Here is a 27,155-nt window from a genome sequence, read left to right as displayed (position 1 = left end):
TTTATCATAATTTGCATTTGTGCAGATGGTAGCCGAGGGGCCAAGGGCGAGGCTGCTGCTGTGGCCACCAGGGGAAACCTGCAGACAATCTTCGGCTTGCTGCCAGCTGAGAAGCAGCCTCCCGGAGCCAGTCAAGTGTTGAGCCTAAGACATAATTTATCAGCTGAACGATTTGATTTATATGGTTAGACATGGCATGGCATCGCATGGCATGCGTCACGTCAGGGCGGAGAGTATCTCATACCCGTACCCGTACTCGTACTCGTACTCGCACTTGTACTGTTTCTGTTTTCATTATTATGTTATGTGCTGTGGCTGTGCCTGTGGCTCTACCTGCCATTTGTGGAGCACTTGCTGGCTGATGAAAATGGAAAGTATTTTGCAGGCAAAAAGTGCAAAAAGAAAAGAAATTGCGGCCCACAGAGATGTTAATGTTAACATGCATGCCTAAGCATACAAATTATGGCCACATACTAACATAACGCACGCTTAGTGGCTTGTACTTGTGAACAAAGCACGAGTAGTGGTAGCAGAGTACGCGTAGTGGTAGTACCTGTCAGTGGTAGACCTCTCTGCGGTCTCTGGTGGTGTGAACAACCTCAGTAATGATCCGATCATTCATCCATCTCTTTTCATTTCTCTCTCTCTGTGGCTCCTTCTCTGGGCGGGTAATTAGTTGCCAGGCCAAACAATTTACGACAAGGAAAGTAACTTTGTTTGTTGTCCAATCTGTACGGCATTATTGCTGAAGGCTTAACCCCATTAGCTTGAATTGGCGCACTTGCCAATCAGCTCAGGCGATCAAAAGAAACAGAAACAGAAACAGGTAGACAAGGGCCACCGAGAGCAGTCAGCACAACTTTCTGCGAAGAACAGCAAAGCGAAAACTTTTACCCGAACAAAAGTCCCAGACAATGTAAACTCATTCACGAATGCTGCTGTCTCTGAGAGAGCATCTCTCTGCATCTCCGCGACGTGCCAGTCTTTGCCCGTTTTGGCCATGGTTTTTAGTACCTTTTAGCTCCAAACCAGTTTCTCCTCCAGCAGGCAGCAGGCAGCAGCAGCAGCAGCCGATGCAAAGCCCAGCTAGGCTTTTGGCCAGCTTCAGTTGTGTTGCGGCGCTCAAATGGAGAGGACCACCTAGATCAGAGACCAGAGACCAGACACCAGACACCCGAGAGCGGAAGTACTAGAAATCCCAGCCGCGATCCAAGCCGATTCCGATTCCGACCGCTGACCGACAGCGGAGAACGCAATAAGCTGCGAAACTGTAACCGCCGCTGCGCATGCGCAGAGACGGAGCTTGTACCGATCTACGGGAACGAGTGCGAGTGCGAGTGCGAGTACGAGTGCTAGTTCGAGTGCGAGTACGAGCTACGAGCTACGAGTACTTGCGGTTGTGCTGTGGCGCTGTGGTGGCAGCTCGGGCTTAATTATTGCCCTCCCTCCCAGCAGCACCTAAAAGTTTAGTTGTTTGTCTGCATTCTCCGTTCTCCATTCTCGTGTGAGTGCCAGTGCCAGAGCCAGAGGCAGAGGCAGTGCCAGAGCCAGTGTGTACCGGAGTGTGTGTCTCTGTGGTGTAACGCTTTTCCATCTCCCTGCTCTGGGAAAACATTCTGCCCGCGTTAGCGCTTTCTTTTTGTGTATAACAAAATAACAAAAGGGAACTGGCCAAAAACAAATGTAAACAAGGCTTGTGCCGCGGAGAATCCGGAGACTTGTGCAATCCGAGCGACAAACAAAAGATTCAAGCAGCCCCAAAAGTTTCCCAGCAGAAGTGCAATTTTACCAGCAGCAGCAGCAGCAGCCAAACAAAAAGAAAATGTAAGCCAAGAGTCAAAAGTGTAAATCAAAATATGAAGAAACAGGTTACAAGAAGAGGGAAAAAACCCCGAGAGATAGATGTGTGATTAACATATTTCCCATCAAAAACGTTGGATCGTTTATACGTATAACGTGTTTGTGTGTGTGCGTGTGTGTGTGTGTGTGTGTGTGAAACAAGAAGTGGATCCCATTCGATCCCCAGTCCTCTGTCCCCAATGTAGCAACAAGACCTTGAAGCTGTCTTCGATATCGAATCGAATCGCATCGCATCGCATCGCATCGCATCGCATCGTATCGCATAAATCGCATCGCGTATGCAAGACAAGTGAAAAATAAAGGCATTTTTGGGGGGAGATTTTGAAATTCCGCGCAGTTCGTTTTATGGACAATATAAATTTACATACATTAACATTTACATACAGGCATACGTGTATGCATAGGTACATATGTGTATCTCTGTGATCTCTGGGCAAACACTGGGCGCAGCACAGACCACAGACCAAAATGCCTTTCTCGACTGCCCATGGACCACAGAGTAAATAGCACAAATAACGCCGAACCACCACGAATAATGCAAATCAAATAGAAATACGTAAAAGCTTTTTTAGTGTCAGTGCGCCAGAGACATGCCAACACCAGAGCCCCGCAACAATATCCACTCCACCGTACGATTACGAGCGCGAGCGCGAGTGCGAGTGCGAGTTCGAGTGTTAGTCCCGTCCCCCCTCATTCTCAAGCAACGGGACTGCCAGAGCTGCGATATCTAGAATAAAGAGAAAGATACACCAAGAAGGAGACAAGAAGAATCCACAGCCCCAGCCACAGAAGAAGACCCAGACCATGGCGAAGACAAAGACTAAGACGAAGACGTGCGCATGCGCTGCCTTCACAAAGTGCTTCACGAGTAGAAGTAGATGCCATATTGGGGATGCGAGTAATCCAGTAATAGATAGGCCATTGAGTGGCCAATTATCATGCTAACAATTACAGATATCTGCCAGTTTCCAGATACGACAGTCTCAAGGTTCTACACCGAGCCAAAAAATGCCCCAAAAATGTCGCTGCCAGCGGCCGTATCTGACTGGTATTAGCTTTTATGATTATATGTTAGCATTCTTTCGTTCGATTGGACCTTGGCTCCACGTTCTTCATGTTCTCTCTGTTCTCAGTGTTTTCTGTGTGTTCCAAAACCCTCGCAGTATGCAAATCAAATGTTCTAGCTTTCGGATAAAAGAGGAAATGACCAAATACGATCGTCGTGTGAGTGTGGCAGCTGCTGGCCAACAGATCAGATCTCAAGCAGAAACAAGTTTCACTCTCATCACCAATTGCCAGCGCAGGAGAAACACCATAATTCCATTCTTCAATTCAATTCCAATTTCAATTCCAATTGCAGCCGAAATGAAAACGTGGAAACAGCTGCCAAACGAGGGGCGGCGGCTCCTCCTCTTGCTGCTTTGTTGTCTCTCCCACTTGACCCACCGCAGCGAGGCCTGGCGGCCATGTCCGGAGCTCAGTCCCGCCCTGCGTCTGCCATGCAGGTGAGTAGCAATAGCCATGCCCGTAGCCGTAGCCGTAGCCATAGCGAAATCAACGACAGCGACAGTCAGTTTCCGTTTGTGGAAACCGCGTATTATTTTAATATCAGTAAATTGCTGCGAGCTGTCGCTGATTCGCGCTGGCTTTGTTTGTTGTTAATCACCACCGACCATCGACCATCGTCCATCGACCATCGTCCATCGACCATCGACTGGCGACAATTACAGGTGCAATGTAGTGCCGTTTGCAGCGACCGGGCAGCTCGGAGCCGTGGCCATGGACTGCGATCGCGTTGTCTTCCATGGCGATGCCCCACAGCTGCCGTACGGAGCCCCCATTGTGGCATATACGCAACGCTACAGCGGCCAACAGGTTCTGCCAGCCCAGGTAAGGAAGCACCTTGGGAGTACGTTGCACTCTTACATTACGAGTATCTCTCGTATCTCTCACAGGCATTTGGCCAGCTGAAGTTGACCATCGAGGAGCTGGATCTGTCCAACAACCTGATCAGGCGTATACCCGAAAAGGCCTTTGATGGCCTCAAGGATTCCCTGAACGAGCTGCGGCTGGCCAACAATTTGCTGGGCGACAACCTCAATCCCATTTTCTCCACGGCCGAGTTGCACGTGCTGAAGAACCTGAGGGTCTTGGACTTGTCGGGCAACAAGATCAAACTGATCGAGGAGGGTCTCCTGAAGGGCTGTTCGGACCTAAAGGAGTTCTATGTGGATCGCAACAGCCTCACGGCGGTGCCCACAAACTCCCTGAACGGTCCCAGTGGCCTGCGTCACCTGTCCCTGCGTCAGAATTTGATTGGTAATAGACGGATATGTTGCAGATCCTCTCTGGACTCTATACTAACGGTTACTCTTTAGGGGCGCTGCTGCCGGACTCCTTCAACGCCCAACGGCAGCTGGAGATCATTGATCTGCGCCACAACATCCTTCGCAGCATCGACAGTCTGGCCTTCAAGGGCCTGCAGCGGATACGGGAAATCAAGCTGGCAGGCAACCGCATCACCCACCTGAACAGCGACGTCTTTGAAAAGCTGCAGACGCTGCAGAAGCTGGATCTGTCCGAGAACTTTTTCGGCCAGTTTCCCACCGTGGCCCTGGCAGCAGTACCCGGCCTGAAGTTCCTAAATGTCTCCTCAAACATGCTACAGGTAAGCTAACACGATTCCCGTCCCACCCACACCATCTGACTGGCTTCCACGCACGTAGCAACTGGACTACACCCACATGCAGGTGGTGAGGACCTTGGAGACCTTGGACATGAGCCGCAACAGCATAACCAGCCTTACACCTGGTACCTTCAAGGACATGAACGCTCTCAAGTATCTGGATCTCAGCTTGAATTCCCTGAGAACGGTAGGACCCTCTTCGGAGTTTGAGATGGACACATGTTGAGCACATATTCCCATTACAGATTGAAGACGATGCCCTGGAGGGGTTGGAGAGCCTCCAGACCCTCATCATCAAGGACAACAACATTCTACTGGTGCCGGGCAGCGCTCTGGGGCGCCTGCCCCAGCTCACGTCTCTCCAGCTGGACTTCAATCGAGTGGCCGCCCTCTCGGCGGAGATCTTGGGGTCTCTTCAGGCGGGCGACATCACCAGCCTGTCGCTTTCGAGGAACGTCATTCGGGAACTGCCCCCCGGCAGCTTCCAGATGTTCAGCAGCCTGCACACCCTGGACCTTGCAGGCAACTCCCTGGCGGTCGTCAATGCTGACACATTTGCTGGACTGGAGGGCACACTGATGGCCCTGAAGCTGTCGCAGAATCGGCTAACAGGCCTCGGAGGGACGCCCTGGGAGCTGCCAGAACTGCGATCCCTCGACCTGAGTGGAAACAGTCTGACAGAAATACCGATCAGCATTTTTGACGAGCTGGAGAATCTGCAGTCCCTGAACATAAGTGGCAACCACTTGGCCGCCCTCACGGGAGCTCTGTTCAAGCCGCTCGCTCGCCTGCAGGTCATCGATCTGAGTCGCTGCAACATCCGCCAGTTGAGCGGCGACCTGCTGGCTGGACTGCAGGACCTCAAGCACATCCACATCAACGACAATCAGCTGCAGGAGCTGCAGGACGGGACTTTCGTGAACCTGTGGAACATCAGCTCGATTGATCTGTCCAACAACCGCATCGAGTCCATCCGCACGGGGGCCTTCGTAAATGTGATGAAGCTGAAGAGACTGAATCTGCAGGGGAACCAGCTGTCGGCCTTCAAGGGCGAGTACTTCAACACGGGCACCGGCATCGAAGAGCTGGACATATCGAACAACCAGCTGAGCTACCTGTTCCCCTCCTCCTTCCGCATTCATCCCCGGCTGCGGGAGATCCGGGCGGCCCACAACAAGTTCTCGTTCTTCCCCGCGGAGCTGATCTCTTCGCTGCAGTACTTGGAGCAGATTGATCTGTCGCACAACCAGCTGAAGACGATCGAGGAGCTCGACTTTGCCCGTCTGCCGCGTCTGCGTGTCCTGCTGGTGGCCCACAACCAGCTGGACATGGTCAGCGAGATGGCCTTCCACAACTCCACGCAGCTGCAGGTCCTGGATCTGGCCTACAACAGCCTGGATCGCATCGGCGAGCGCACCTTCGAAGGCCTGGTGCGTCTGGAGCAGCTCAACCTTGAGGGCAACCGCCTGTCGGAGCTGTCCGACGGCGTCTTTGAGCGCACCAAGCTGCAGATGCTCGAAAACATTAACCTGGCCCACAACCGCTTCGAGTACGCTCCCCTCAATGCCCTGCAGCGGCAGTTCTTCTTTGTATCCTCGGTCGACCTGAGCCACAATCGGATCAAGGAGCTGCCAGGGGACGACAGCATCATGGTGAACATCAAGCGCATCGACCTCTCGTTCAACCCACTCTCAGTCCAGGCCGTGCACAACGTCCTCAACGAGCCGAAGACAGTCCGCGAGCTGAGTCTGGCCGGAACAGGGATCGAGCAGTTGGAGCTGCTGGAGACTCCCTTCCTGCAGTTCCTGAACCTCTCGCACAACAAGCTGCGCCACGTGAAGCCGGATGTGTTCCAGCGAGTCACACTGCTGGAGACATTGGATCTTTCCGGCAACCAGCTGCAGACCCTGGACGAGCTCTCGCAGGCCTGGCCTCAGCTGCAAGTGCTCCAGGAGCTGGACGTGTCCAACAACAGCTTTGAGATCATTTCGCAGGCCAACTTTGGGCAGCTGGAGATGCTGCGATCGCTGCGTCTGAGCCACCTGCCGCAGTGCAGCAGAATCGAGAAGAACGCCTTCAAGCAGCTGCCGAACCTGGTCCATCTGGAGGCGTACGATCTGCCCCTCTTGGGCTACCTCGACCTGCAGGGCATCCTCGAGCTGCTGCCCGGCCTGGAGACGCTGGACATCGAGGTGAAGGACTCGAGCATAGGCAGCGAGCAGATCCAGCCCCTGAAGCATCCGCGCCTGAGCAGCCTCGGCATTCGCGGGGAGCGTCTGAAGTCCATATCCTCGGGCACCCTGGCAGGCCTCAAGAGCAGCGAGCTGATGATCAAACTGGTGAACACCTCTCTCAGTGCCCTGCCGCCGGCGCTGCTCTTCCCCGTGCCGCGCTCCTCGCAGCTCAACCTGAACGTTGAGGGCTCCCAGATTACGGTCCTGGTGCCGCAGTTCCTCAATGCTCTGGAGGATCGCCGTGCCAGTCTGCAGCTGCAGGGTCTGGCCAGCAATCCCATCGTGTGCGACTGCAACGCCCGGGCTCTGCGGCGCTGGCTGCCCAACTCGGGGATGCCCGATGTGACCTGCCAGGCGCCGGCCTTCCTCGCCAACCGAAAGCTCATCGAAGTGGGCGACGATGAACTGACCTGCGACGCCCGCCGCATGACTTCCTCCACATTCCGACCCACCATCACAGTGCCACCTCTGCACAAGTCGTCCAGCCAGCTGGTGACCCGGAGCAGCTCCACGACCGAGGAACCCCTGATCATATGGAGCCTGGAGCCCACCCAGCCGCCCAGCCTGAAGAAGATCAAGACGAAGGCTCCGCTGATGAAGGCCCAGTCGCCGATCATCAGCAACGACGACACGCTTATCATTGGCATCGTCGGTGGCGTGGTGGCTTTCATAGCCATCCTGATCATCATCATATGCATCATTCGGCTGCGCATGAGCAACGCCGAGTACCAGCAGAGCACGGCCATGATCGGCATTCCGTCCGGCATGCACATGGGTGCCCACAACGCGGCCTACAACTACAAGAATGCAGCTGGTGCCGCTCTCTACGCGGTTCCGCCGTACCAGGCCAGCTACGCCACTCTGCCCCACAAAGCGGCCTCCATTCACCAGTCCACACAGAATCTGACTCAGCGCCAGCAGCAGCAGCAGCAACAGCAACAGCAGCAGCAACAGGCGGCTGCTGCAGCCGCCGCCTACTCAACCATGTCCCGCATGTCATACTTCAGTGGAGCGGGTGCGGGAGGGGGAGGGGGAGTCCCTGGGAATGCCGATGGGGCAGAAAGCCTGACGCAGCATCAGCACCAACATCAACACCAGCCCTATATCATATACTCGGATGACAAGGCCTACAGATAAACTTGACTCTTAATTGACTTCTTTCCCCACAGACAGTCCAGTCACACATCCCCATCCCCATCCCCATCTATATCTACATCTATTTCAGTCTCAGTTAGTCAGTCAGCCGCATCGCAGTGGCTGCCCCAAAAACAGGTTCTACATTCTCAGCCTTCGTTGTACATAGACTTAATGCTACATTCTAACTGTAACCCTAACTGTATCGTATCTATATTTAACCATACTATACTCATACCATACCATAATTAAGCGCAGGCAAATCGCAGGCAAATGCGAGGCGTAATAAACAAATTGTAGTATAATCAACAGAGTGCAGCTTTTCTTCTCTTCTGAATCGGAGGAACGCGTCTGTTTTGTTCACAAATAAAAGCAGATTTCAGTTTGTTTTTGAGCGTGGTTTATAATACAGTAAATATCTCTTATTCAAGAGATAACTTCTTTTATAAAAATGTACATGTGTATAAATTTGTAAGTATGTATATGTATATGTATATATATATATATATGTATGCAACTTCAAGATCGCCATTTCACAGTCTTTGTCTTTTTTTTCCATTTTCCATCTACTATTCCACGAAATAACAACAATAGCATCAACCATCAGCCATCAGCTAGCAGTTATTCCTTAATCCTTAATACAAAAAGTTAATGATCGACTAATTTTGTGTTTAAATGCACATTATAACTGAGTAGCAACACGATTTGAGAACCAGAAAAAACATTGGATTGGTAAGAGAGCAGTAGGAAACGCTCCTTTAAATCCGAGATAAACAATAACATGCATTCTTTGATTTGGGTCGTTATGCCATTGGAGAGTACGATGTATACAGACGGTAATTACGGCGACGGTAGTAGATCATCAGGCCATAACTGGCGCACAGAAGAACGGTAATGATGAATATGAGTATAGCTGTCGCCGCACCCAAGTTCGCCTCCTCATAGGTCATCATCATAGTTGAACGCTTGCATTCACTCTCCCAGTTCTTTGGAAGAACGTCTTGGTAGAGATTGACTAGAGTTTTCAGTGGGCAAGACAAGCCACAGCCGGGTATGTCCAGGGGCAGAGGCTCCGCAGTGGTGTTCTTATAGAACACAGACACCAACGGAGTGTTGCTATCATCCACGCGCATCTCCAGCATAATGCATGCGGCGTACGGGGGACTGTGCAACTCAAATAGTTTCAGGGAATTCAAAATATTGGCAATCGTTGTGTCATGGGCACTGTAGATCCACACCGAACGATCAGGCGTCAATTGACTGTTGAATTTTTTGTCAAACCGCTCGAAGATATCCTTTAGCAAGGGGCCCGCCTTTAATCTCGCCAGACTGCGCGTGTACGTGCCAATTGAGAAGGCAAAATTTGACACGTAGGTGAGGTCCGCTCTGCCATAGACCTTTTCCGTCCACACGGGCAGTGTCATGTTGTAAAGTTTCTCAATAAACAACGTGTTATTCAAGTACTGAGCCTCTATAAAGGACTTGACGAGGCGTCCGCTATTTTGACTCAAGTAGAAGAAAAGCTCGCGGTATCGTTCGTTCAGAGCCTGGAACTCTGATGAGGCCTCCTGCGTGGCCAACTCATAATCGTAGGCTGGACATGACGCCTTCATGGCCAGTATGGAATCGTCCTTTTCGGGAATGGTGTGCACAGGTATAGGCTGCCAATCTATGCGGGGATTCCATATATCATTGCCTTGAGGCTCGTACAGTCCAGAAAGAGCTGATTGCGCACTCATCAAGGCACGATCTACGTCAGTGGACTGAACAAAGATGTCCTCGTTCGTATATCTGGAGCTCAACAATGATTGGTATCGATTTCGCAGCCATTTGCCCAGCTCGTAGTGCTGTTCCTTTCCCCGCTGAAATACAGAAAACATCAACATTATTTTCATGTTTTTCGGCCTTGAGGCTACACTCACATTGGTTAACTGGCCCCAACCAGTGGGCCAAAACTTTATGTTATTCCAGGGATCCGTCGGATATGGGTCCACTGGCGTTCGGTCTCCGTGTCGAAATATCTACGTTGCATACGTTTGATTTTCAAGCGAATCAAATAGGATAAATATGATAAAACAAAACAGAATTGCAACACCAACAACCGCACGATAAGACTTACCACATGCGCAAACTTTAACTGGCCTGGCAGCGTGGCCAACTGGTCGGGGGGCCGCGTCGCACCTTCGCTGCTACCATATGCTGGGATGTGGACGGCATTTCCTATGCCAAATGAGAGCACACATATCACGCCGATCACTACCAAGGCCTTGGCACAGCAGACAGGTTGAATTTGATTCCACATTTTCAATGCTAAGCTTGTCAGAAGCGTCCGACTCCAACTGCAGGAAAGTATATACATACATACATATGTGCATATAGAATGGAGGTTACGATTTAAGCCAACAGATGATGGCGGTTTTGGCTGTTGGACACAATCGGGGCGGGGGCTCACCTCAACCGCAGTGCTACCAGCTTTTGGAACTTGTGTTTTGTTTTAAATACTCTTGCAACTAATTGAGGTATAGGCAATCGACATTTCGATATTTCTTTGTTTTCTTTTTTCTTTTGAAGACCCAGTGCAACTTTACGGAAGTCGATACCGATAACGATAAGCGTTTACGAAAAAAGAAGAACCTGACAACCCTGCCGTCTGTTCAAATTCAAAACAAGAGTAATTGTTATTTGTGATTGTATGGATTGACTCGTCGTATCTAGTTGCACATAATTTATATGATTATTTAAGTATTGCAGTAAATATTGTAACAATCTTAGCTACAGATAACAAATACATATACTGTTGATGTGGCCTTAAAAGTACTGCATCAGGGTGAATGAAAAAAGGAAACTTAAATTAAATAAGGGTAATTCGGGTGAAGGCGCACGAGACAATGGAAAACAAAATTTGGCTATTACAATATTCATTTGAGTTGCCTATGGGTTGCAAACGGTATTAATTACTTTGCAGCTCTTCAAAATCTTCTATTTCCGCCCATGTTATTTGGTCCAGGTCTGGGCCCGTTGAAGCTGTAGATGCGAATACACCATGTAGTACGAAATATTTAATTATGATGGCCATACCAACCGGTTTCGATGCACTGTCCCTCCCCCACGGCCGCCTTCTTGCCTTCCTCCCAGCGGAGGAAACTCTGTTTGATATGCACTGTGATCGTGTCGATCTGCTCCTCCGGGCTTGTTGGAGTCGCCTCCTTGACGCTGTGGTCTATTGTGCTCATTGTTGGCTGCACCACGTCTAGCGTTAAATCCACCGCGGTCATTGTAGCTCCCACGTCTACCTTGCGGATCAGCACTTGGAGTAAAATATAATTAAAAACATAGTTAAGGGGACTCTTTTGACTCCTTGCAGGCCTACCCGTTCACTCCTGAACTATTGCGATTGCCAGTGCTGCTGCCATTGCGAAAGCGATTTTGCTGTACACCGAAGGTCATTTGCTGTTGCTCCACTGGCAAGGCGAAACCACGACGATCTTGCCTTACACTATGCGCTGGACCCACACCTGTGCCCCCCCTCGGATTGTTAAAGCTAGAGCTTCCAGCAAGAAAGTCATTGTTACTAGACGGACTATTTTTGATGTTCCTCCTGGGGCCAAGGGGCCCTTGGGGAGCTCCTCTATTGGCATTGCTAGATCCCGGCCCGTCATTATTATCCCTGTGTTGAAACCGGTTGCTGCCAAAGCGACCACCATCACCGTTTCTACCACCGCTACTAGCCCCTCCATTGCTTCCCACACTGAATTTGTTCCTATATCCTTGAGAGGACTCGTTCGAAGTCTGCTGGGGTGGTGGTCCCTTGCTGTATGGTGCATTCCGCTGCTGTCTAAAATTTGTCTCATTCCTTATGGGCCCAAACTGATTGCCACTCGAGTTGAATCCACCTTCATTGCCATATCTACCACCTCCGCTCCCACCACCATCGCGCCTGTTGTTGGATGCAGCTCCTTGACCTGTGCGAAAGATACTTTAAATTTGAAAATAATATACATACATCGGTACGACTGGGATGCTTACCTTCCAAGGATCTGCGTCCCGAGCCACCACCGACACTTGGCGGGACACGACTGCCGGCTCCATTTCTGCTTCTTTCTTTTGGCCTGCCTGCTTCAACCACAATTGAAACTCCTTTGAACAGTGTTCCATTGAGGGCCGCTATGGCTGCATCGGCCATGTCGGAAGTCTCTAAATGTACGAATCCACATCGATTCATAACATCTGCCTCAACGACAGCTCCATAGTTTGAAAAGAGGCGTCTGAGCTCGTCCGGTTTGCAGCCAGACGGCAGGCTGCCAACGAAGACTTTCGCAGTCTGCAGTGTGGATAAAACAACCTTTTTTATAATTTACCGATTCTGACCACATCTTCAGCTCTTACGTACAGACATATGTATGTATTTATTTTCTTTTCTTTTCTCTATGTGTTTTCGCGTTTTTCTTTTATTAATATAGAGATGGGCATCTTGTAAATTCTAGAGAATCCCAGTGTTATCGAACGAGCAAAAACCAACATATCGATGTGGGCGATAGTCGACTATCAGCCCCGCTTTTGTTTATAATTTCAATATTTATGTTTTTAACTTTCCAACTGAAATGTGGACGCCAGGCAATGGGGACAGTTTCGAAAATATGGATTACAGCAAGAGCGTAGTGACCATTATGCCGAGCGTGGAAATGCTGGTCTGCTTCTCGCACGACATGATGCGCGCCAAAAAGGCTTGTTTACTGTACGCTGAAAAAATTGACTTCAAGGAGATGATGGTGAGCGTAGTGGATTCCATTTCGAACAGGCGTCCCAGATTTTAAAGATTCATATTTTCAGCAACTCCGATTAGCCGAGAAAACTGATCAGCGTCACATGTATATTACGACTGTGGACAGTACATCCTTTCACGAGCTGAAGCAGGATCAATCCCTGAATGTGACCTTCGCCGGGTTCATGGACAATGTGGTGCGCATGCTTAAAGACTGCCAGTTGGGTAAATTGGAGCTGCACCTGGCCTCTCGGGATCCAAACGGCTCCGACTTCCAGCTGCAGTTTGTGGAAATAAGATCGTTTAAGAACCTCATACACCTGTGTTTGCCCTGCCGATCTGCACCCTTAAACACGGTCCTTTACTACATAAATATCATGCTAGATGCCTCCCACAAGAAATGCTTTTTGCTGGAGCAGAGCGTTCAGCAGGCACAGCTAGAATTAAATTCCCAGCAGGCGCACATGGACAGAGTGGGGGCGGAAAACAAAAAACTAAGAGAGGCATTGGCTGAGAATACGCACAGACTGGAGGAGAAACACGCTGCTGAGCTGCTCCAAATGCAGGAGAAAGTGGCCAAGGTGAACGAGCAGCGCAGCAACGAGTTGGAACGCAATCGCAGATCGATCTCCAGCATCCAGACACAGTTGGAGAAGGCAATCGCTGATAGATCCGACACACAGATAGCCCTAGAACAGGCCGACAAGCGCAACAAAGCATTAAGTGATGAGCTATCCAGCTGCAAGTCCCGCATGTGCAGCCTAAAAGAGCAAAACGATAAGCTCCATGCCGAAACAATCAGTGCCAAGAAGCACGAGCGCAAATTGGAGTACAAAATCGAAGACCTCAAGCAGCACACCGTTGAACTGCAGGAACACATTCAGCAGGGAAATAAGGAAAAGGCCAACATTGCCGCTGAGCTGGAAGCGGAGAAGAAGATTTTGCACACCAAGCGGCAAGCGCTGGAAATAGCATCCGAGGAGATTGCCAAGGCCAATCAGATAATCCTTAAGCAAAACCAGGAGATCCTTGGCCACAAAAAAACCATAGGCTGGCGCACAGAGGTGGCTCTCCAGCAGGAAAAGGCCATTAAGGAAAAGGAAACATTGTTGTCTCTACGCGAGAATGAGATTCGGCAAGCGCGTGCAACAATCAAAGAGCTACGCGAGGAAATCCCACAGCAACTGCAATCCATGCGACAGTTTGCCAACACCCTGGAGAAAAAGTACTCAAAACGTAAGTGATCTTGAAAGTTACACCGTTTGTTCCGTAATCATTCTCCTACTATTTACAGAGATACTCACACTGAAGGAACGTTTATCATCAACGTGTAGCGGAAAGGAGAACCGCCGCTAGGAATCATTAATATGCTTAGCGTTACTTATCGTTAATTTATTCTCATTCTTGATAGGTTTTTAATAAAATTTAGTTGTATTGTTTGGCTCTAGTCGTACTCGTCCTCGACACTAGTGCCGCCGGCCTGAGCTGCAGCCACGTTAACAGCCTGACTGATATCCTCGATCTGGTTCATCTTCAGCCTCTCGCGAATGAGCTCGGCAATGGCCTTCTGTGTGCGGCGCTCTAGGCGATCCAACTTTTTGCTGGCATCGCGCTTAAGGTCCCAGTCCGGCTTCCGTGGGGCCAAGTTGCTTATGTCTATCTCGTCGATTACCATAGGCTGCTGCAATAAATTCAGCTGCGTTTCAACGGCGGACTCAATGTTCCCCGTTGGCTCCTGCAAGAGAACTTCCCCGATGGTGTTTTCATTTTGTGGTTTGTAACTGCGGAAAACTGGCCTGCAAATGTTACAAGTTTTCCTTTAAACAATGGTCCCATGTATGGCCATATATACGATAATTACTTGGGCAACTTTTCATTTAGTTCGGATGAATCTGTGTCTTTGTTTTGGACTTGTTCCCGCAGTTTCTGCAATCGCTCCTTCCGCTTTAGCGACTCTTCCGTAAGCCTGCCCACGTTGTTATTGTCCATAGGTGCCAAAGTCTGTATCTTTAAAGAAAAACCAAACGATACAGATTTTCTGTGGATCCCACTTCAGCTTCAAAACTCACTAGTCTGTAGGACAAACTCTATTTCATCTGCAATAAATCTATTTTGTTATTTGTTATCTTCGCATTTGCACATAGCATTATCGCGTTTTTGAACACTGGCACTAATTCCGCGTTTTTTCCGCCATATCGATGTATCGATAAGACTGTACATGTATACATAGCATTGCGTTTACGTTTACCAGAGGAGAGGGGAGCTTGCCTTGCGTATAGTTTTTGTCTGAATTAAACAAATAAGGGATAAAATATTGTTAATTGATCCTGCCGCGCTGCCTTTCGACTCGCTACAGTGCTAAGGCGAACCACACGCCTACGGTTCAACGGAGATACGTGGATGCGAGCAAATAAACAAGCAGCAACGACGGATGCCCACAACAAATTGTGTTTGCAGCTGCCACAACTGTTTTGGAGTAACCAAAATAAATTGCCCAGAGCTAGTGCTGCCAGTGCGCACACCAATTTGAGACGCTAACGCGCTGCTTTTAGGTAACTCTTTGATTCTGCGGCTGTGGCTGTGGCTGTGGCTGTGGCTATTAAAAACCTGCCGCTGTATTTGCATGTACATAGCTAATAAATGTGTGTTTTCTTGTCTCGATCAAAGGGAGCACAGGGAGCCCATTGTTCTGCCTCGGCGACTAGTGACATCGTTTTGCCCGGCAGCAGCTGTGCTAAAAATGGAGTGGACCAGGGAGAAGACATTGCAGCTCATCGTCGAATACCGGTGTCGTCGTGGCCTGTGGGACATGACATGTGACGAATATCGCAAGAAAGATGTCAAGCAGCGTCTCTTGAACGAAGTCGGTCAGGCTCTTGGCGGGAACATACCCACAAACGAGTTGGAGAAGAAGTTCCACACCCTGCGGACTCAATATCACAGAGAAATAAATCGCATGAAACGGAAGGAGCCATACAACTCAAAGTGGTTTGGATTCAAAAATCTCGCCTTTCTCAGTTCCCCCTACGCCTGTCGATCCTCTAAGGGCCGTTTGAGTTTGAAGAGCGATATGCAATCGGACGAGCGCAGCACTCGGTCTAACGCGCTGGAGAAGCTCATTGAGGAGACGACCAAAGATGTCGATGAGGACATCATTGAGGAGTCGGAGCAAGAGGAAATGGAAGTCAAGCCGAAATTGGGCAAAGAGATAAATGTGCGGTATGTCAGCCATGTCATCCAGGAGGAGGATCACGAAGCGCTCGAGGGTCATCATCAGCAGTCGCTAATGGACATGCATGATCCTGTGGAGGCGGTCAGCTTTCAGGCCAATGAAAACGGAGAGCTCCACTATCAGTCGACTCCAACGCAGAGCTCTGCCGCCATAACCAGTAACGCGGTGCACGTCCTTTCCGGTCGCATTATAAAGATACCCAGGCGCGACACCACTGCAGTGCCAGACGCAGAGGGCGGCTACTATGACGAGCATCACCTGCATCCGCCCCCAGCCAAGCGTCTCTACTACGATGCCAGCAACACTTCGCACAACGCCACTATTTCGGACGCAACGCATAATGGTAATCCTGTGGTTAACATCAGACTTCCAAAAGTCAGCACCGCAGGGAGCACGACCAAGGCGGCCAATTCATCCCTCTCCAGCCCCGCCTCACCGTCGCTCGTGAGCTTACCGCCGCGCGATGAGTTCTCCACGTACGGCGAGTATGTGGCAAATGAGTTGCGTGCCATCACCAATCGGGAGAACCTCATCGCCCTCAAACACAAGATCAACACGGTAATTTTCGAAGCAAATATGGCCGAGTTCCAGAAATAAATAAACAGCTGCAAATTAATTAATATTATCTTAGCTAGAGCTAGAACTAGAGCGAGAGCTTTTAACTACACTTTTAGAACTACATTTAAAGATTAAAGATTCAAAGATTGTCCCTTCTCTCCCCGTCACCTTACTTCAATTTCCATTTGAATTTGTACATTTAACACTAACACACACACAGAAATATGTAACAGTTTAAATACATAAGCCAAATATACAATTTAGTGGAATATCAATTGTACAGTAGTCCAGTAGGCAGGTTCCTTTTCGTATTTTTGTTTTAAGTTTCAGTTAAATTTTGAGTTTGTTTAAGAAATCCTATACTGCACACGATGGCCAATTCTATCTGCGATCCGTTTACAAATCTGCCAGTCAAATTCGACATTGATCAACTCATTAAAGAGTTCAAGCCGGAAGTGCAGAAGCAAGACATTTACGAGGCAAAGGGACCCCGGAACTTTCTTCATCTCCCGTGCAAAGATTGGACGATCTTGCCCAGATTCGAGTATCAATTGGAGCATTTGAAGACAAGTCTTTCGTGTCGCCTTAGCCAATACCTGCGCTGTCGGTATACGAAGTTCCTAGACAACGTTCCACAGAATTACGTAACCATTGCCACCTATGGATCAAACGTTAACAGGTAATAAGTCGTAAATTAAAAGTAGTCTACTAGTGTAGCATGGGGGGTCAACTGTACGCTTCAATCTTATACAGAATGCCCAAGCCCAGAAGGAAGACGTTGAATGGCCAATTTTATGGGGTCGACAATAAGCTGGCGCCCATACCCGTCTTGGCAGATCCACGCCAACATCATGCCACAAAAATCAAGAGAAAGTAGGAAGTCTTATAGTCAAATTTGAATAGTACAGGCATAGGTACAAGGTACAGTAAACCTTTTCTTTTCTGTATTTGTGTTATCGGAGCCAGCTGATGGAAAACCTATCGAATTGGCAGGGATGGAGACAACAGCTGAAGCTGGGGACCCGAAAAATCAATAATGCAGAAAAATATCAATTGCGGGCGAAAAATGTTTACAAAATGCATTAGTTGCTGTGGCTTTACGATAATCTATGTTTTTTTCGCCTGCCTTTTAATAGAAAACTGCGGTGAGCATAAACTGGCTTTCCCTCGCTGAGTTTCGTGACTGAGTTCTGGTGTATCTGTTGTTTCAGTTGCCTTGCAAAGGACGCTGCGCCACTACGAGCTGTTTCACAAGGACGATGTTTTGCATAGGGTGGTCAAGAGAGGTATTAAACATAGCAAAAATCCATTCAACACCATTAAGGAGGTGGAGTTCACGACACTGGGCAAAAACTTTCGACTGATTTTACATCCCCATCGCGAGGTCCTCCACAGCAAATTTCGCGCCTATGCCGTGGATGCCGATGGCAACGAGACGGTGGTCCATATGGGTAAATGTCCATCGATTCCCCCACTCGCACGGACAGGTCGCCACTAACCGAGGCTGCTTCCTTACAGATCACGACAGCTTTTACACGGGTAGGGTATTTGGCGAGCTAGAGTCTTCGGTGCGCGCCCACATCGAGGACGGTACCATGACCATGTCCATCCACTTGCCGGACGAAACGTATCACATTGAGCCCTCGTGGCGCCACTTGCCTGCCTCCAAAAAGGACACTATGGTGGCATACAAATCGTCCGATGTGAAGCTGCATAAAAACGAGCAAGGCGGCACCCCAAAGACTTGTGGATACATCAAGGAGGGTCTGGAGCTGGAGGGCAAAGACAAGGATGACGACGCTCTGGACAATGAGATACATTCGCGCGAGAAGCGCCAGTCGGATCAGTACGAGTACACGCCCACCAAGACCCGCTGCCCGTTGCTGCTAGTGGCCGACTATCGGTTCTTCCAGGAGATGGGTGGAGGCAACACAAAGACAACCATAAACTACTTGGTAAGCTGTTGGCATTCATAGTCTCAAAGAGCACAATTAATATCATTATCATTTAATTCCCCTTACAGATCAGTCTTATAGATCGCGTGCACAAAATCTATAACGACACGGTGTGGCAGGACCGCTCCGATCAGGAGGGATTCAAGGGCATGGGCTTCGTGATCAAGAAGATTGTGGTGCACTCGGAGCCAACGCGGCTGCGGGGCGGGGAGGCCCACTACAACATGATTCGGGAGAAGTGGGATGTGCGCAATCTGCTGGAGGTGAGTAGTGTCGGCCGAAGCAAGGCCAAAGTCGAATCGAGTCGAATCGAATCGAATCGTGTTTAATCAATTGTGTCGTGTAGCTGTGTACTTTTGTACTTGTTTGTGCCTCATTATCTCTCATATAACTCTTGTTCTTGGACTCTCTCTTACTCTAATCCCTCTGTGACTGCTAACCTGTGTCTGTATCGGTGTCTGTATCTGTATCTGCCCCGGGAGTAGGTCTTCTCCCGGGAGTACAGCCACAAAGACTTTTGCTTAGCTCATCTCTTTACCGATCTGAAATTCGAAGGCGGCATTTTAGGTTTGGCTTACGTTGGCTCCCCGCGTCGCAACTCCGTTGGCGGCATTTGCACTCCAGGTTGTTGCTAATCCCAGATACAATCAATACTCGTTTCGTTTCGTCATTATCATTTGGCTTACACACTTGCGTTCTATTTGTTTTTCTTTGGTTTCGTTCAAGTTTTTAGCATTTAATCAGCCGAATGTCCAGCAACAGAAACTAATACTGTCCTCCCTCTGTCCGCCCCCAAGAATATTTCAAGAATGGATACACGCTGTATCTAAACTCGGGCCTGAGCAGCTCGCGCAACCACTACGGCCAGCGGGTGATCACACGCGAGGCCGATCTGGTCACGGCCCATGAGTTCGGACACAACTGGGGCTCCGAGCATGACCCAGACATACCGGAGTGCTCGCCCAGCGCCTCGCAGGGCGGCAGCTTTCTCATGTACACCTACTCGGTCAGCGGCTACGACGTGAATAACAAGGTAGGATCGGATCGGGTTTCAAAATAATTGTATGCTCTGGCAGGCTTATGGTATTCTGGATTTCCTTTAGAAATTCTCACCCTGCTCGCTTCGGTCCATACGCAAAGTGTTGCAGGCCAAGTCTGGTCGCTGCTTCTCAGAGCCGGAGGAGTCATTCTGCGGAAATTTGCGCGTGGAGGGCGACGAGCAGTGCGATGCGGGGCTGCTGGGCACCGAGGACAATGACTCGTGCTGCGACAAGAACTGCAAGCTCCGTCGCAACCAGGGCGCCATGTGCAGCGACAAGAACTCGCCCTGCTGCCAGAACTGCCAGTTCATGGCCTCGGGCATGAAGTGCCGGGAGGCGCAGTACGCCACCTGCGAGCAGGAGGCGCGGTGTACGGGCGCCCATGCCGAGTGCCCCAAGTCGCCGGCCATGGCAGATGGCACCATCTGCCAGGAGCGGGGACAGTGCCGCAACGGCAAGTGCGTGCCCTATTGCGAGACGCAGGGCCTGCAGAGCTGTATGTGTGATATCATTGTGGATGCCTGCAAGCGCTGCTGCCGCATGAGCATCAATGAGACATGCTTTCCGGTGGAACCGCCCGATGTGCTGCCCGATGGCACGCCCTGCATAACTGGATTCTGCAATAAGGTGAATCCACTCCACCATGTTTATCCGTCATTTGTACTTGAGTTTGTATTTGTATTTGTATTTGTGCAGGGCGTATGCGAGAAGACCATACAGGATGTGGTCGAGCGCTTTTGGGACATCATCGAGGAGATCAATGTTGCCAAAACCCTGCGATTTCTCAAGGACAACATTGTCAGTAAGTAGCCTCCTAACCTAGTAAGCTAGTGGCTGACGGTTAGTGGCAAATGGCTAATGGCACTCCCTTTGCGCTTTTCAGTGGCCGTTGTGCTGGTCACCTCAGTCTTTTGGATACCCATCAGCTGTGTCATTTCATACTTCGATCGGAAGAAGCTCCGCCACGAAATGAAGCTCATCGAGTGGAGCCAGAAACTGGATCTCATACATCCCAGCGATGAGAGGCGTCGTGTCATACACATACGGTATGGATATAGATCCGCTAGAGCTGAATCGCCCCCAAATTCATGGATTCCTCTCTCTCTCTCGTGATTTCGTTTCAGCGTGCCGCGCCAGAAGATCTCTGTGGCGCGAGCCTGTAACTAGCACAAATCCCGGTGGCGGCCATTTTTTTATCTTCCGTGAGCATTCTTCTCAAAACTGCCACAATTCTTTTGTATTAAGCGACATATTTGAACATAACATAAAACAATGAATAAAATTCCATATACTATAGACCAACCACCACACACACGCCCGAGGAGCGTTTCGATTTATTTGAGTCCAATCCTTTTGAAAAATATTTATGCGTTTTCTTTTCTTTTCTGTTTTGTTTTATTTTCTTTTGTATCATTTCTTTAGCTTACTCGATAGTTTATTATTACTTTACTTCTTTGTAATTTTGCTCTTGCCGTTTGTCTGCGGCACAGCGTCCTCGTCGAAGTCCCCATCGCTGTCCTCTTCGTCGTCGGAGTACTCCTCATACATCTGCCCGTCGTCGAACTCGCCAAAGTTCATCTCGGCCTGGAAAAAGTACAACAAATGAGAACCACGAACCGGAAAAGAGAGTATTCACAAGTCAATATTCCATACCTTGCCGCAGACATAGACCGGCCCAGTGCCCTGCACCAGTTTGAAAGTGACTGATCCATTTGGGAACTCCACATTTGGTCTCAGGCTGCGCGTTTCACCGACCTTCAGAACTGCTATCGGAATCTTCACAGTCTTTTTCTCACCATCATCGTTCACGTTTGTCTCCGCCTGCAATTGCGAATCAACTATTATCTTGGCCTTGCTCATCAACAGCCATGCTAAATGCTATACTGTACCTGTACAACATTAAATTCCCCCGTCTTCGCTTCGGATCCAAGGGAGATCTGTTTTATTATCAATTTGTGTGAGTGGACGACGTACTCCTCTGGAATATCGGGTACATCGAACTGTGCGATTGGGTCTTTCTCGCTGAGTGTAACACCTGGAGAATGGAAAATAAACCACAAGCAAAAAAATGTAACAAATTTTTCTTTTAGCCGGTCGGCCGGCACTAGGCAGCGCCATTCTGTTTCTGTTTCCACGCTGTTTACATTTGGATACGCCAATGCGCACGAAAATGTAGCTACTTACCATAAAAAGATTCGGACTCCATTTGTAGTTCTTGTATCACACGGTTGTACAGTCAATTATTGAAAGAAATTTTTTGTACTCTTACACGTGCCCGTAATGATGGCGGTGATGATGATATTGAAGCGTTGACTAGGGTTGGCAAACCTTCAAAAACTGACGAGAGCATTTAATCGATATTCACGTGAACTTGATGAAAATGGAAATATTTATTCTAAATACATACAGTTCTAACGTGTTTCGCCTCTGTATAAATTATTAATATGTGAAATACTTTTATCAGCCTGTTAAAACCTTTCTCTTCTGTATGACATCTTGCCGATGATTTGCTTCCATCCCTGGTTTTCATGAAAAATCACGTAGAAATCTCATTTTGGGACGTCGTTGACCAATCCGTGATGTAGATCGAAGTCCTGATTGTTTAAATAAACAAATTGTATTATAATAAATTTCTGGAATCTCCAGACTGTACCCAACAATGATTCGGCTAAAGCATGCCGATAAGTGGAGAAACATCGATAGTGACCAACACTACTACCACCCCCGATGTTATCAGTCGTCTTGCACTTCTAGCTACCATTTTGCAAATTTTTTGCTCAACACGTGTTCGACGCTCGATTCTTTTAAATTAATATCAACCAAATAACTGCAATGGCTGAAGAATCCTTCTATGGTAAATATAATAGACCTATCCGAGTTCAATTTAATCCTAGTGCAGCTGCAATAGGCGTCTTGAGGTTCGAGTTGTGCATGTGTGAAAGGGCAATGCCTGCTGCAGACGCCGCTTGCCGGTGTTTTTGTTCAAGGTTGCCGCTGACTAATTACTGTGTCTGTGCACATATAGTACAGGGCGTACATACAAACCCACAGCAGATACATACATGTGCTCCCCCTTGTTAAACATAAGCGGGTACTAAGAACCAATGATCTAATTTTCAGGTGTTACTTTGACCGCCGAAAGCAATAGCGTGACGTGGGATGTGGACGAGGACTACGCACGAGGCCAGAAGCTGGTGATCAAACAGATTCTGCTCGGCGCGGAAGCCAAGGATAATGAGTTCAACGTGGTGGAGGTGAGTGTGCATAAATTCTGTGTGTATGCGCGCGCCGCATGCGTCTGTCTGCCGACCCGTCTGCCTTTTGGTTCTGCTTCTGCTTCTTCCCCCCTTTTTTTGCCGTGTTTTATGCCGGGGCAAGGACCGGTTTCTCTATTCTCATGGACAAGGGCATGGGTTAGGGTAATTTTTGTCTGTACATCTGCACCGAATGCTCTCCCCCCTCCATCTACATCCACCCGACTAATAAGTAACTGTACGCAGATACAAATGCAAATAAAAACACAGACGCAGACACTGATATGGGACTTTAAAGAGGATTATCACACATTTATTGACTTGTGTATTCAATCATCTATCTGGGATATCTTTACCGTTGAATCGGATTCTTTTTCGAGTGATTCCATTAGTTCTGGGAAGCTCTTTGAGAACTTTAGCATCTGACGCGTCGAGCTGTCCATCCTGCAAAGCACCCCCGCTGCCGGTACGCTCCAGTTCCAGCAAATGAGATTGCAGTCGAGCAGCGCAAGGTCTTCCCGCAGCGAAATGAGGTTCTGTAGAGTCGCAGTGGGTTAGTGGAGTGGTGAGGTGACTGGACTGGATGGACGGCATTACTTACCAGCGCTACGGTGGTATCAATCGAACCGATCTCGTCTCCCTTGATGACAACCAACGTGATGGCTCCCTGCCGACCCGTCACGTGGGATAAAATGGCAGTCTTGAGATATTCCGCCGCCGAGTAGTCAACGCTTCCCTTTAGATCGGCCAGGCTTAGCTCCATGCCGTTGTACTGCCACAGAGAAGGAAGGAAGTGCAAGCTCGTGGCATATTTAAGTTCCGGTTGATCTGGTCATACCTTTTGGGTCTCCAAATGGAATTGCGGCTTCATGCTCTTGTACAGGAGGAAGAGTGCATTGAAAAGGATGCCCACTACCATGCCATACTCCAGCGTCCAAAACACACAGCACAGGACGGTGACCAGGAAGGGCAGCATATCGCGCTCTACAAAAGATTAGAAGTAACATTCAAGGCACTCCTAAGGAGTCCGGTCCTACTCACTCTTGGCTCGCCAGATCTCCGCTATGGTCTCGTATTCCACCATAAAGAGCATGGCTGCTATAATGATGGCCGCCAGCGTAGCCTTGGGGATGTAGGCGAACGTGGAGGTGAGAAAGGCGAGGGTCATGAGGACAAGGGCGCCTGTGACGGCGCCACCCAGTGGGGTCTTCACGCCGCTGGCGTTGTTAATGGCTGACCGCGTGAAGGAGCCCGTGATGGGCATCGACAGGAAGAAGCTGCTGAGCACGTTGCTCATGCCCAGAGCAATCATCTCCTGCGAGGCATTCACGATCTTTCCCTTGGCTAAAAGAGCAATCAGTAACGCTTGAAACGACGCCAGTAGCAGTACTCACAGAAAGCCTTTGCCACTGCAACGCTCTCCAGTATGGACAGCAGGGGAATGGACACCAGGGCAGAGCCAACGTTCGAGACCATGCCTCCGAAGGTAATGGGCTCTCCGGAAGCTGGATCTTGCGTGTGGAATGGCGGCGGCCGGAATGGGGGCAGGCCCGATGTGATGCTGCCGCTCACGAGGAACGGCAGTGACCCGGAGCCGCGGCTCAGCAGGTAGCAGAGAAGGATGCCCACGAACACGGCCACGGCATTGCGTGAGAGCGACAGATACTTCAAGAGACTGCGGTAGCCACAGGGCAAGTCTTTGACTTTCTGCAAGGATAAATCCCGAATTACAGCTTGAGTGGGGTGGGGCGGGGTTGGAATCTCTTTCGGATCTTACCCGCATGAGCAGCAACAAAAGCAATGTGCAGCATCCCAGAATGACATCGTTGCGGCGCGTTTCCTTGATGTGGCCGAAGAAGTGTATCCATGCGTCGAGAAACCCCGTGGAGCTGCTTGATATGCCAAACAGATTGTTGATCTGCCCGCTGGCGATGGTGATGGCGGCGGCCATCGTGAATCCCGTGGTCACCGGCACCGAAATGAAGCGCATGAGCACGCCCAGATTGAGCAGACCCAGCAAAAGGATAATGCAGCCAGACAGGAAGCAGAGAAGGACCGCATTGTCCGGATTGCCGTTCACATAGGGCCGCACCATTAGGGCCATGATCGCCGTGGGTCCCACTGTGATGTCCTTGCAGGTGCCCAGCAATATGTAGACGAAGCCGCCCATGAAAGCCGAGTAGAGGCCGTAGGCGGGGGGCAGATCGGCCACCACCCCATAGGCTATGGCCTGCGGCACAGCCGTGAGGCCCACCGTCAGACCCGCCACAATGTCCATCGGAAGAAAGTTCAGCTGGTACTTCGGCAGCCAATCTGTGACGGGCAGAAAGCGGTGGACGCTCCTCATGCTGCAGCAGCTACGGGCCTTTGTGCCCACGGCCTCGCACACATTCGGCAGGCGCTCCCGATAGAGATCAGGTTCTGGAAGCACATTTGTAGACCAATCAAATAGATACAACATAGGCCTGTGCCTGTCTCTGCGTCTGTGTGGGGTCCGTCGTGGTCTTGATGTCATGGTGTCTGCGTCATTGCTTGATTGGGGAAAAAGTACAGAGATTCCTAATCGCAGTCACACCCATAATCGCCGGGCCTGATCTTCTGCGGCCTGAAGTGCGCTAATGAATTCCTTCGGCCATTTCGCACCATTCCGTTGTCTTGTGATTTGTGCTGGGGACAGCTTGATGGACAACTTTAGCCAAGAGGAAGCGCGCCTGTCTATCAGCGTTCGAAAGCACACACTGGATTATTCTGTCGCCGGGCAAACTAGTCCTCCTGTTTCGCTTTTAATTGGGAATTCCTTTCTATGATATTATGATCCCCTCGCGATGATGGATATGAAAATGTGGGGAAAGGCGTTTATTCTCCTTTGATCTGATAGGCAGGCTAGGCCGAAGCTCTACCTTGAGGGCGGCTGGCACATGTAGCCTGGAGGACAGAATGGTATCCCATTCTAGAGATGGCAGGCTAGGGATCTACTTTCACTGCTAAATGTGTGCTCTCGACGTAGTACGTACCTTCATTATCGCGCATGCTGACAATCTGGACTCGCAAGGGGGAGTGTCGTGGCTTTGAGTTATATTTTACACGTTTCGCTAGATGATTTTAATTAGCGGCCACTTGTTAGTTTCGGTCAGAGGAGGAGGGCCGCCAGGTATTTATTTATTGGCACTCAAGTGAGAGTGCAGTTGATAAATTTCTTGTAAGTGGGGTGTAGGGGCCAAACTGAACCGAACCGTTCCGCACAAGCGTGGGCCAGCGAATGGTCAAGCGCAAAAACTATGGCTGAATGCGGGGCATAGCCCCAGCAGAGCAGCAGACCAGCAGAGACGAGAGACGGTTATCATGGGACGTAGGGTACGGTACGGTTTTGGGGAAGGCGCTCGACGGCGGGTCGACTGACAATGATTAGAGAAGCGATAAAGCCAGCGACCACAGATGTGTGGCTCCATGGTGGCTCCGAAGGGGGGACGGCGCGTATCGTGTCGAGTGCTGTTCGAATAAGAAATTAGAAATGTAGTCTGCAAAGGCAGCAACTGTCTCTGAGCCACTTGAAGCTTGTATCTATCCGTCTATCTATCTGTTCCATCAGCATAATCAAACGAATACGACTCCATTCTCTTACGCAGGTCAACACAGTGAAGGACTCTGTGCAAATTCCGATTGCCGTCTTGAAGGCTGGCGAGACGCGCGCCGTCAATCCAGATGTGGAGTTCTACGAGTCCAAGGTCACGTTCAAGCTGATCAAGGGCAGTGGACCCGTGTACATTCACGGCCACAACATCAAGGACGACGTCGAGGTGGTCGACATGGAGGAGGAGGACGAGGAGGACGATGTGGCCGAGGACGAGGAGGACGAGCACCCAAAGAAGCGGGCCAAGATCGAGCAGAACGCCGCAGCCGCTGCCGGCGATAAAAACGCCAAGAACAACAAGAAGAAGTAAACCGGAAAGCAAATCTAAAATCATCGTAAATCGTCAACCATCCATCGATGATGGTTTAAGCTATTCTTCACGTGTAGATTTAACAAGCAACAAAGTGTTTTAGGCCCTATTTTACAATACTATACGATACGATACGATACATACTGAGAATACAATTTAGTTCCTTTTGAACTTTTAAACGAGAACAGCGCCCTCACCTAAACCTAAACAAAAACTTTTAACCACTTATCCTTAACTTTACATTTACATTCAGTTCAAAGACAAAACGTTGTGTGCTCGTCTCGTGTAATCTTAAGCGGAAAGGTCCTTAAACAGCGCCCGGACAGGCACTCCCCAGAAGCATAACTCACTAACCGAACCGAAGACACAGACTTGTACTGTATATAACTAAACACTAAACTAAACACCTTAAAACTAACACGGAAACCTCCTCCTTCCCCTACTTCATAGATGTGGTATGAAATTAAACTGTCGTCGGTATTTAAATGAAATTTTTCGA

At 49.5% G+C, this 27,155-nt stretch overlaps 11 protein-coding genes across 16 annotated transcripts; 6 read left to right on the top strand and 5 right to left on the bottom strand.

Moving 5' to 3' along the window:
- The first annotated feature begins 1,098 nt into the window (after positions 1–1,098).
- On the top strand, positions 1,099–8,225 carry LOC4800305 (protein artichoke). The gene is made up of 7 exons (XM_015183255.2): positions 1,099–1,824; positions 3,221–3,365; positions 3,591–3,750; positions 3,816–4,179; positions 4,239–4,528; positions 4,587–4,733; positions 4,792–8,225. Exons 2-7 carry the CDS (start codon positions 3,226–3,228, stop codon positions 7,915–7,917), a joined length of 4,227 nt encoding a protein of 1,408 aa, XP_015038741.2. The 5' UTR covers positions 1,099–1,824; positions 3,221–3,225; the 3' UTR covers positions 7,918–8,225.
- Positions 8,226–8,607: 382 nt separating this feature from the next.
- Acph-1 (Acid phosphatase 1) lies at positions 8,608–10,519 on the bottom strand. 2 transcript variants are annotated; one of them, XM_002136889.4, is made up of 4 exons: positions 10,367–10,519; positions 10,034–10,253; positions 9,837–9,935; positions 8,608–9,776 (listed from the first exon to the last, which is right to left on the bottom strand). In XM_002136889.4, the coding sequence occupies exons 2-4, from the start codon at positions 10,214–10,216 to the stop codon at positions 8,718–8,720; spliced, it is 1,341 nt and encodes a 446-aa protein (XP_002136925.2). In that variant the 5' UTR covers positions 10,217–10,253; positions 10,367–10,519; the 3' UTR covers positions 8,608–8,717. The 2 variants fall into 2 exon arrangements, with proteins under 2 accessions (XP_002136925.2, XP_015038824.2); XM_015183338.2 differs by having other exon boundaries at positions 10,034–10,503.
- Positions 10,520–10,624: 105 nt separating this feature from the next.
- Positions 10,625–12,400, bottom strand: LOC6896712 (hyphally regulated cell wall protein 1). The gene is made up of 5 exons (XM_033379270.1): positions 12,305–12,400; positions 11,941–12,235; positions 11,285–11,876; positions 10,997–11,221; positions 10,625–10,938 (listed from the first exon to the last, which is right to left on the bottom strand). Exons 1-5 carry the CDS (start codon positions 12,308–12,310, stop codon positions 10,884–10,886), a joined length of 1,173 nt encoding a protein of 390 aa, XP_033235161.1. The 5' UTR covers positions 12,311–12,400; the 3' UTR covers positions 10,625–10,883.
- Positions 12,401–12,432: 32 nt separating this feature from the next.
- On the top strand, positions 12,433–14,123 carry Sas-6 (Spindle assembly abnormal 6). Its single transcript, XM_001357589.4, has 3 exons — positions 12,433–12,683; positions 12,745–13,912; positions 13,971–14,123. The coding sequence occupies exons 1-3, from the start codon at positions 12,516–12,518 to the stop codon at positions 14,030–14,032; spliced, it is 1,398 nt and encodes a 465-aa protein (XP_001357626.2). The 5' UTR covers positions 12,433–12,515; the 3' UTR covers positions 14,033–14,123.
- LOC4800266 (coiled-coil domain-containing protein 12) lies at positions 14,045–15,307 on the bottom strand. The gene is made up of 4 exons (XM_001357590.4): positions 15,284–15,307; positions 14,746–14,763; positions 14,538–14,683; positions 14,045–14,472 (listed from the first exon to the last, which is right to left on the bottom strand). The coding sequence occupies exons 1-4, from the start codon at positions 15,305–15,307 to the stop codon at positions 14,121–14,123; spliced, it is 540 nt and encodes a 179-aa protein (XP_001357627.2). The 3' UTR covers positions 14,045–14,120.
- LOC4800265 (uncharacterized) lies at positions 14,735–16,735 on the top strand. Its single transcript, XM_001357591.4, has 2 exons — positions 14,735–15,228; positions 15,344–16,735. The coding sequence occupies exon 2, from the start codon at positions 15,417–15,419 to the stop codon at positions 16,503–16,505; it is 1,089 nt and encodes a 362-aa protein (XP_001357628.2). The 5' UTR covers positions 14,735–15,228; positions 15,344–15,416; the 3' UTR covers positions 16,506–16,735.
- A 71-nt stretch (positions 16,736–16,806) lies between these two features.
- Positions 16,807–18,088, top strand: LOC6896713 (uncharacterized). Its single transcript, XM_002136891.3, has 5 exons — positions 16,807–17,145; positions 17,220–17,387; positions 17,460–17,611; positions 17,678–17,917; positions 17,985–18,088. Exons 1-2 carry the CDS (start codon positions 16,838–16,840, stop codon positions 17,341–17,343), a joined length of 432 nt encoding a protein of 143 aa, XP_002136927.2. The 5' UTR covers positions 16,807–16,837; the 3' UTR covers positions 17,344–17,387; positions 17,460–17,611; positions 17,678–17,917; positions 17,985–18,088.
- On the top strand, positions 17,470–20,769 carry Tace (ADAM 17-like protease Tace). Of its 4 annotated transcripts, XM_002136892.4 has the most exons (10): positions 17,470–17,611; positions 17,678–17,917; positions 17,985–18,421; positions 18,490–18,684; positions 18,907–19,045; positions 19,219–19,454; positions 19,525–20,088; positions 20,158–20,263; positions 20,345–20,507; positions 20,586–20,769. In XM_002136892.4, exons 1-10 carry the CDS (start codon positions 17,503–17,505, stop codon positions 20,626–20,628), a joined length of 2,232 nt encoding a protein of 743 aa, XP_002136928.3. In that variant the 5' UTR covers positions 17,470–17,502; the 3' UTR covers positions 20,629–20,769. The 4 variants fall into 4 exon arrangements, 2 of the variants coding, with proteins under 2 accessions (XP_002136928.3, XP_015038846.2); XR_004468978.1 differs by lacking the exons at positions 20,158–20,263; positions 20,345–20,507; positions 20,586–20,769 and having other exon boundaries at positions 19,155–19,454; positions 19,525–19,665; XR_004468979.1 differs by lacking the exons at positions 18,907–19,045; positions 20,158–20,263; positions 20,345–20,507; positions 20,586–20,769 and having other exon boundaries at positions 19,148–19,454; positions 19,525–19,665.
- Positions 20,770–20,837: 68 nt separating this feature from the next.
- On the bottom strand, positions 20,838–21,805 carry Nph (Nucleophosmin). Its single transcript, XM_001357592.5, has 4 exons — positions 21,646–21,805; positions 21,351–21,496; positions 21,115–21,282; positions 20,838–21,045 (listed from the first exon to the last, which is right to left on the bottom strand). The coding sequence occupies exons 1-4, from the start codon at positions 21,665–21,667 to the stop codon at positions 20,908–20,910; spliced, it is 474 nt and encodes a 157-aa protein (XP_001357629.2). The 5' UTR covers positions 21,668–21,805; the 3' UTR covers positions 20,838–20,907.
- Positions 21,806–22,161: 356 nt separating this feature from the next.
- Positions 22,162–27,147, top strand: Nlp (Nucleoplasmin). The gene is made up of 3 exons (XM_001357593.5): positions 22,162–22,315; positions 22,582–22,715; positions 26,342–27,147. The coding sequence occupies exons 1-3, from the start codon at positions 22,294–22,296 to the stop codon at positions 26,654–26,656; spliced, it is 471 nt and encodes a 156-aa protein (XP_001357630.2). The 5' UTR covers positions 22,162–22,293; the 3' UTR covers positions 26,657–27,147.
- Positions 22,991–26,313, bottom strand: LOC4800262 (sodium-independent sulfate anion transporter). Of its 2 annotated transcripts, XM_001357594.4 has the most exons (7): positions 25,730–26,310; positions 24,493–25,136; positions 24,110–24,422; positions 23,757–24,059; positions 23,554–23,699; positions 23,317–23,487; positions 22,991–23,251 (listed from the first exon to the last, which is right to left on the bottom strand). In XM_001357594.4, the coding sequence occupies exons 1-7, from the start codon at positions 25,743–25,745 to the stop codon at positions 23,045–23,047; spliced, it is 1,800 nt and encodes a 599-aa protein (XP_001357631.4). In that variant the 5' UTR covers positions 25,746–26,310; the 3' UTR covers positions 22,991–23,044. The 2 variants fall into 2 exon arrangements, with proteins under 2 accessions (XP_001357631.4, XP_015038742.2); XM_015183256.2 differs by having other exon boundaries at positions 24,493–26,313.
- Positions 27,148–27,155: the final 8 nt, after the last annotated feature.

This window comes from Drosophila pseudoobscura, chromosome 2 (assembly GCF_009870125.1).
Source record: "Drosophila pseudoobscura strain MV-25-SWS-2005 chromosome 2, UCI_Dpse_MV25, whole genome shotgun sequence".
In the NCBI taxonomy this organism is placed as follows: Eukaryota; Metazoa; Arthropoda; class Insecta; order Diptera; family Drosophilidae; genus Drosophila; species Drosophila pseudoobscura.
The sequence above is the reverse complement of the archived record's forward strand: the minus strand, read 5'-3'. Positions and strand labels throughout refer to the sequence as shown.

What these genes read in the sequence shown, in the direction of transcription:
- LOC4800305 (XM_015183255.2), top strand. Translation starts at nt 3,226, where the DNA reads ATGAAAACGTGGAAACAGCTGCCAAACGAGGGGCGGCGGCTCCTCCTC. An exon ending in CCTGCGTCAGAATTTGATTG is followed by an intron (nt 4,180 to 4,238) that starts GTAATAGACGGA and finishes GTTACTCTTTAG; the next exon opens with GGGCGCTGCTGCCGGACTCC. An exon ending in GCTTGAATTCCCTGAGAACG is followed by an intron (nt 4,734 to 4,791) that starts GTAGGACCCTCT and finishes TTCCCATTACAG; the next exon opens with ATTGAAGACGATGCCCTGGA.
- Acph-1 (XM_015183338.2), bottom strand. Translation starts at nt 10,273, where the DNA reads ATGTATATACTTTCCTGCAGTTGGAGTCGGACGCTTCTGACAAGCTTA. An exon ending in AGTTAAAGTTTGCGCATGTG is followed by an intron (nt 9,936 to 10,033) that starts GTAAGTCTTATC and finishes TATGCAACGTAG; the next exon opens with ATATTTCGACACGGAGACCG. An exon ending in GTTGGGGCCAGTTAACCAAT is followed by an intron (nt 9,777 to 9,836) that starts GTGAGTGTAGCC and finishes TCTGTATTTCAG; the next exon opens with CGGGGAAAGGAACAGCACTA.
- LOC6896712 (XM_033379270.1), bottom strand. An exon ending in AATAGTTCAGGAGTGAACGG is followed by an intron (nt 11,222 to 11,284) that starts GTAGGCCTGCAA and finishes TTTTACTCCAAG; the next exon opens with TGCTGATCCGCAAGGTAGAC. An exon ending in GGGACAGTGCATCGAAACCG is followed by an intron (nt 10,939 to 10,996) that starts GTTGGTATGGCC and finishes TCGCATCTACAG; the next exon opens with CTTCAACGGGCCCAGACCTG.
- Sas-6 (XM_001357589.4), top strand. Translation starts at nt 12,516, where the DNA reads ATGTGGACGCCAGGCAATGGGGACAGTTTCGAAAATATGGATTACAGC. An exon ending in TTGACTTCAAGGAGATGATG is followed by an intron (nt 12,684 to 12,744) that starts GTGAGCGTAGTG and finishes TCATATTTTCAG; the next exon opens with CAACTCCGATTAGCCGAGAA. An exon ending in GGAGAAAAAGTACTCAAAAC is followed by an intron (nt 13,913 to 13,970) that starts GTAAGTGATCTT and finishes TACTATTTACAG; the next exon opens with AGATACTCACACTGAAGGAA.
- LOC4800266 (XM_001357590.4), bottom strand. Translation starts at nt 15,307, where the DNA reads ATGTACATGCAAATACAGCGGCAG. An exon ending in CTAAATGAAAAGTTGCCCAA is followed by an intron (nt 14,473 to 14,537) that starts GTAATTATCGTA and finishes TAACATTTGCAG; the next exon opens with GCCAGTTTTCCGCAGTTACA.
- LOC4800265 (XM_001357591.4), top strand. Translation starts at nt 15,417, where the DNA reads ATGGAGTGGACCAGGGAGAAGACATTGCAGCTCATCGTCGAATACCGG.
- LOC6896713 (XM_002136891.3), top strand. Translation starts at nt 16,838, where the DNA reads ATGGCCAATTCTATCTGCGATCCGTTTACAAATCTGCCAGTCAAATTC. An exon ending in TATGGATCAAACGTTAACAG is followed by an intron (nt 17,146 to 17,219) that starts GTAATAAGTCGT and finishes AATCTTATACAG; the next exon opens with AATGCCCAAGCCCAGAAGGA.
- Tace (XM_002136892.4), top strand. Translation starts at nt 17,503, where the DNA reads ATGCAGAAAAATATCAATTGCGGGCGAAAAATGTTTACAAAATGCATT. An exon ending in GCTACGACGTGAATAACAAG is followed by an intron (nt 19,455 to 19,524) that starts GTAGGATCGGAT and finishes GATTTCCTTTAG; the next exon opens with AAATTCTCACCCTGCTCGCT. An exon ending in TCTCAAGGACAACATTGTCA is followed by an intron (nt 20,264 to 20,344) that starts GTAAGTAGCCTC and finishes TGCGCTTTTCAG; the next exon opens with TGGCCGTTGTGCTGGTCACC.
- Nph (XM_001357592.5), bottom strand. Translation starts at nt 21,667, where the DNA reads ATGGAGTCCGAATCTTTTTATG. An exon ending in GGAGTCCGAATCTTTTTATG is followed by an intron (nt 21,497 to 21,645) that starts GTAAGTAGCTAC and finishes TCCATTCTCCAG; the next exon opens with GTGTTACACTCAGCGAGAAA. An exon ending in GGGAATTTAATGTTGTACAG is followed by an intron (nt 21,283 to 21,350) that starts GTACAGTATAGC and finishes TCGCAATTGCAG; the next exon opens with GCGGAGACAAACGTGAACGA.
- Nlp (XM_001357593.5), top strand. Translation starts at nt 22,294, where the DNA reads ATGGCTGAAGAATCCTTCTATG. An exon ending in GGCTGAAGAATCCTTCTATG is followed by an intron (nt 22,316 to 22,581) that starts GTAAATATAATA and finishes TCTAATTTTCAG; the next exon opens with GTGTTACTTTGACCGCCGAA. An exon ending in ATGAGTTCAACGTGGTGGAG is followed by an intron (nt 22,716 to 26,341) that starts GTGAGTGTGCAT and finishes TCTCTTACGCAG; the next exon opens with GTCAACACAGTGAAGGACTC.
- LOC4800262 (XM_015183256.2), bottom strand. Translation starts at nt 25,230, where the DNA reads ATGACATCAAGACCACGACGGACCCCACACAGACGCAGAGACAGGCAC. An exon ending in TTTTGTTGCTGCTCATGCGG is followed by an intron (nt 24,423 to 24,492) that starts GTAAGATCCGAA and finishes TTATCCTTGCAG; the next exon opens with AAAGTCAAAGACTTGCCCTG. An exon ending in TTGATACCACCGTAGCGCTG is followed by an intron (nt 23,252 to 23,316) that starts GTAAGTAATGCC and finishes GCGACTCTACAG; the next exon opens with AACCTCATTTCGCTGCGGGA.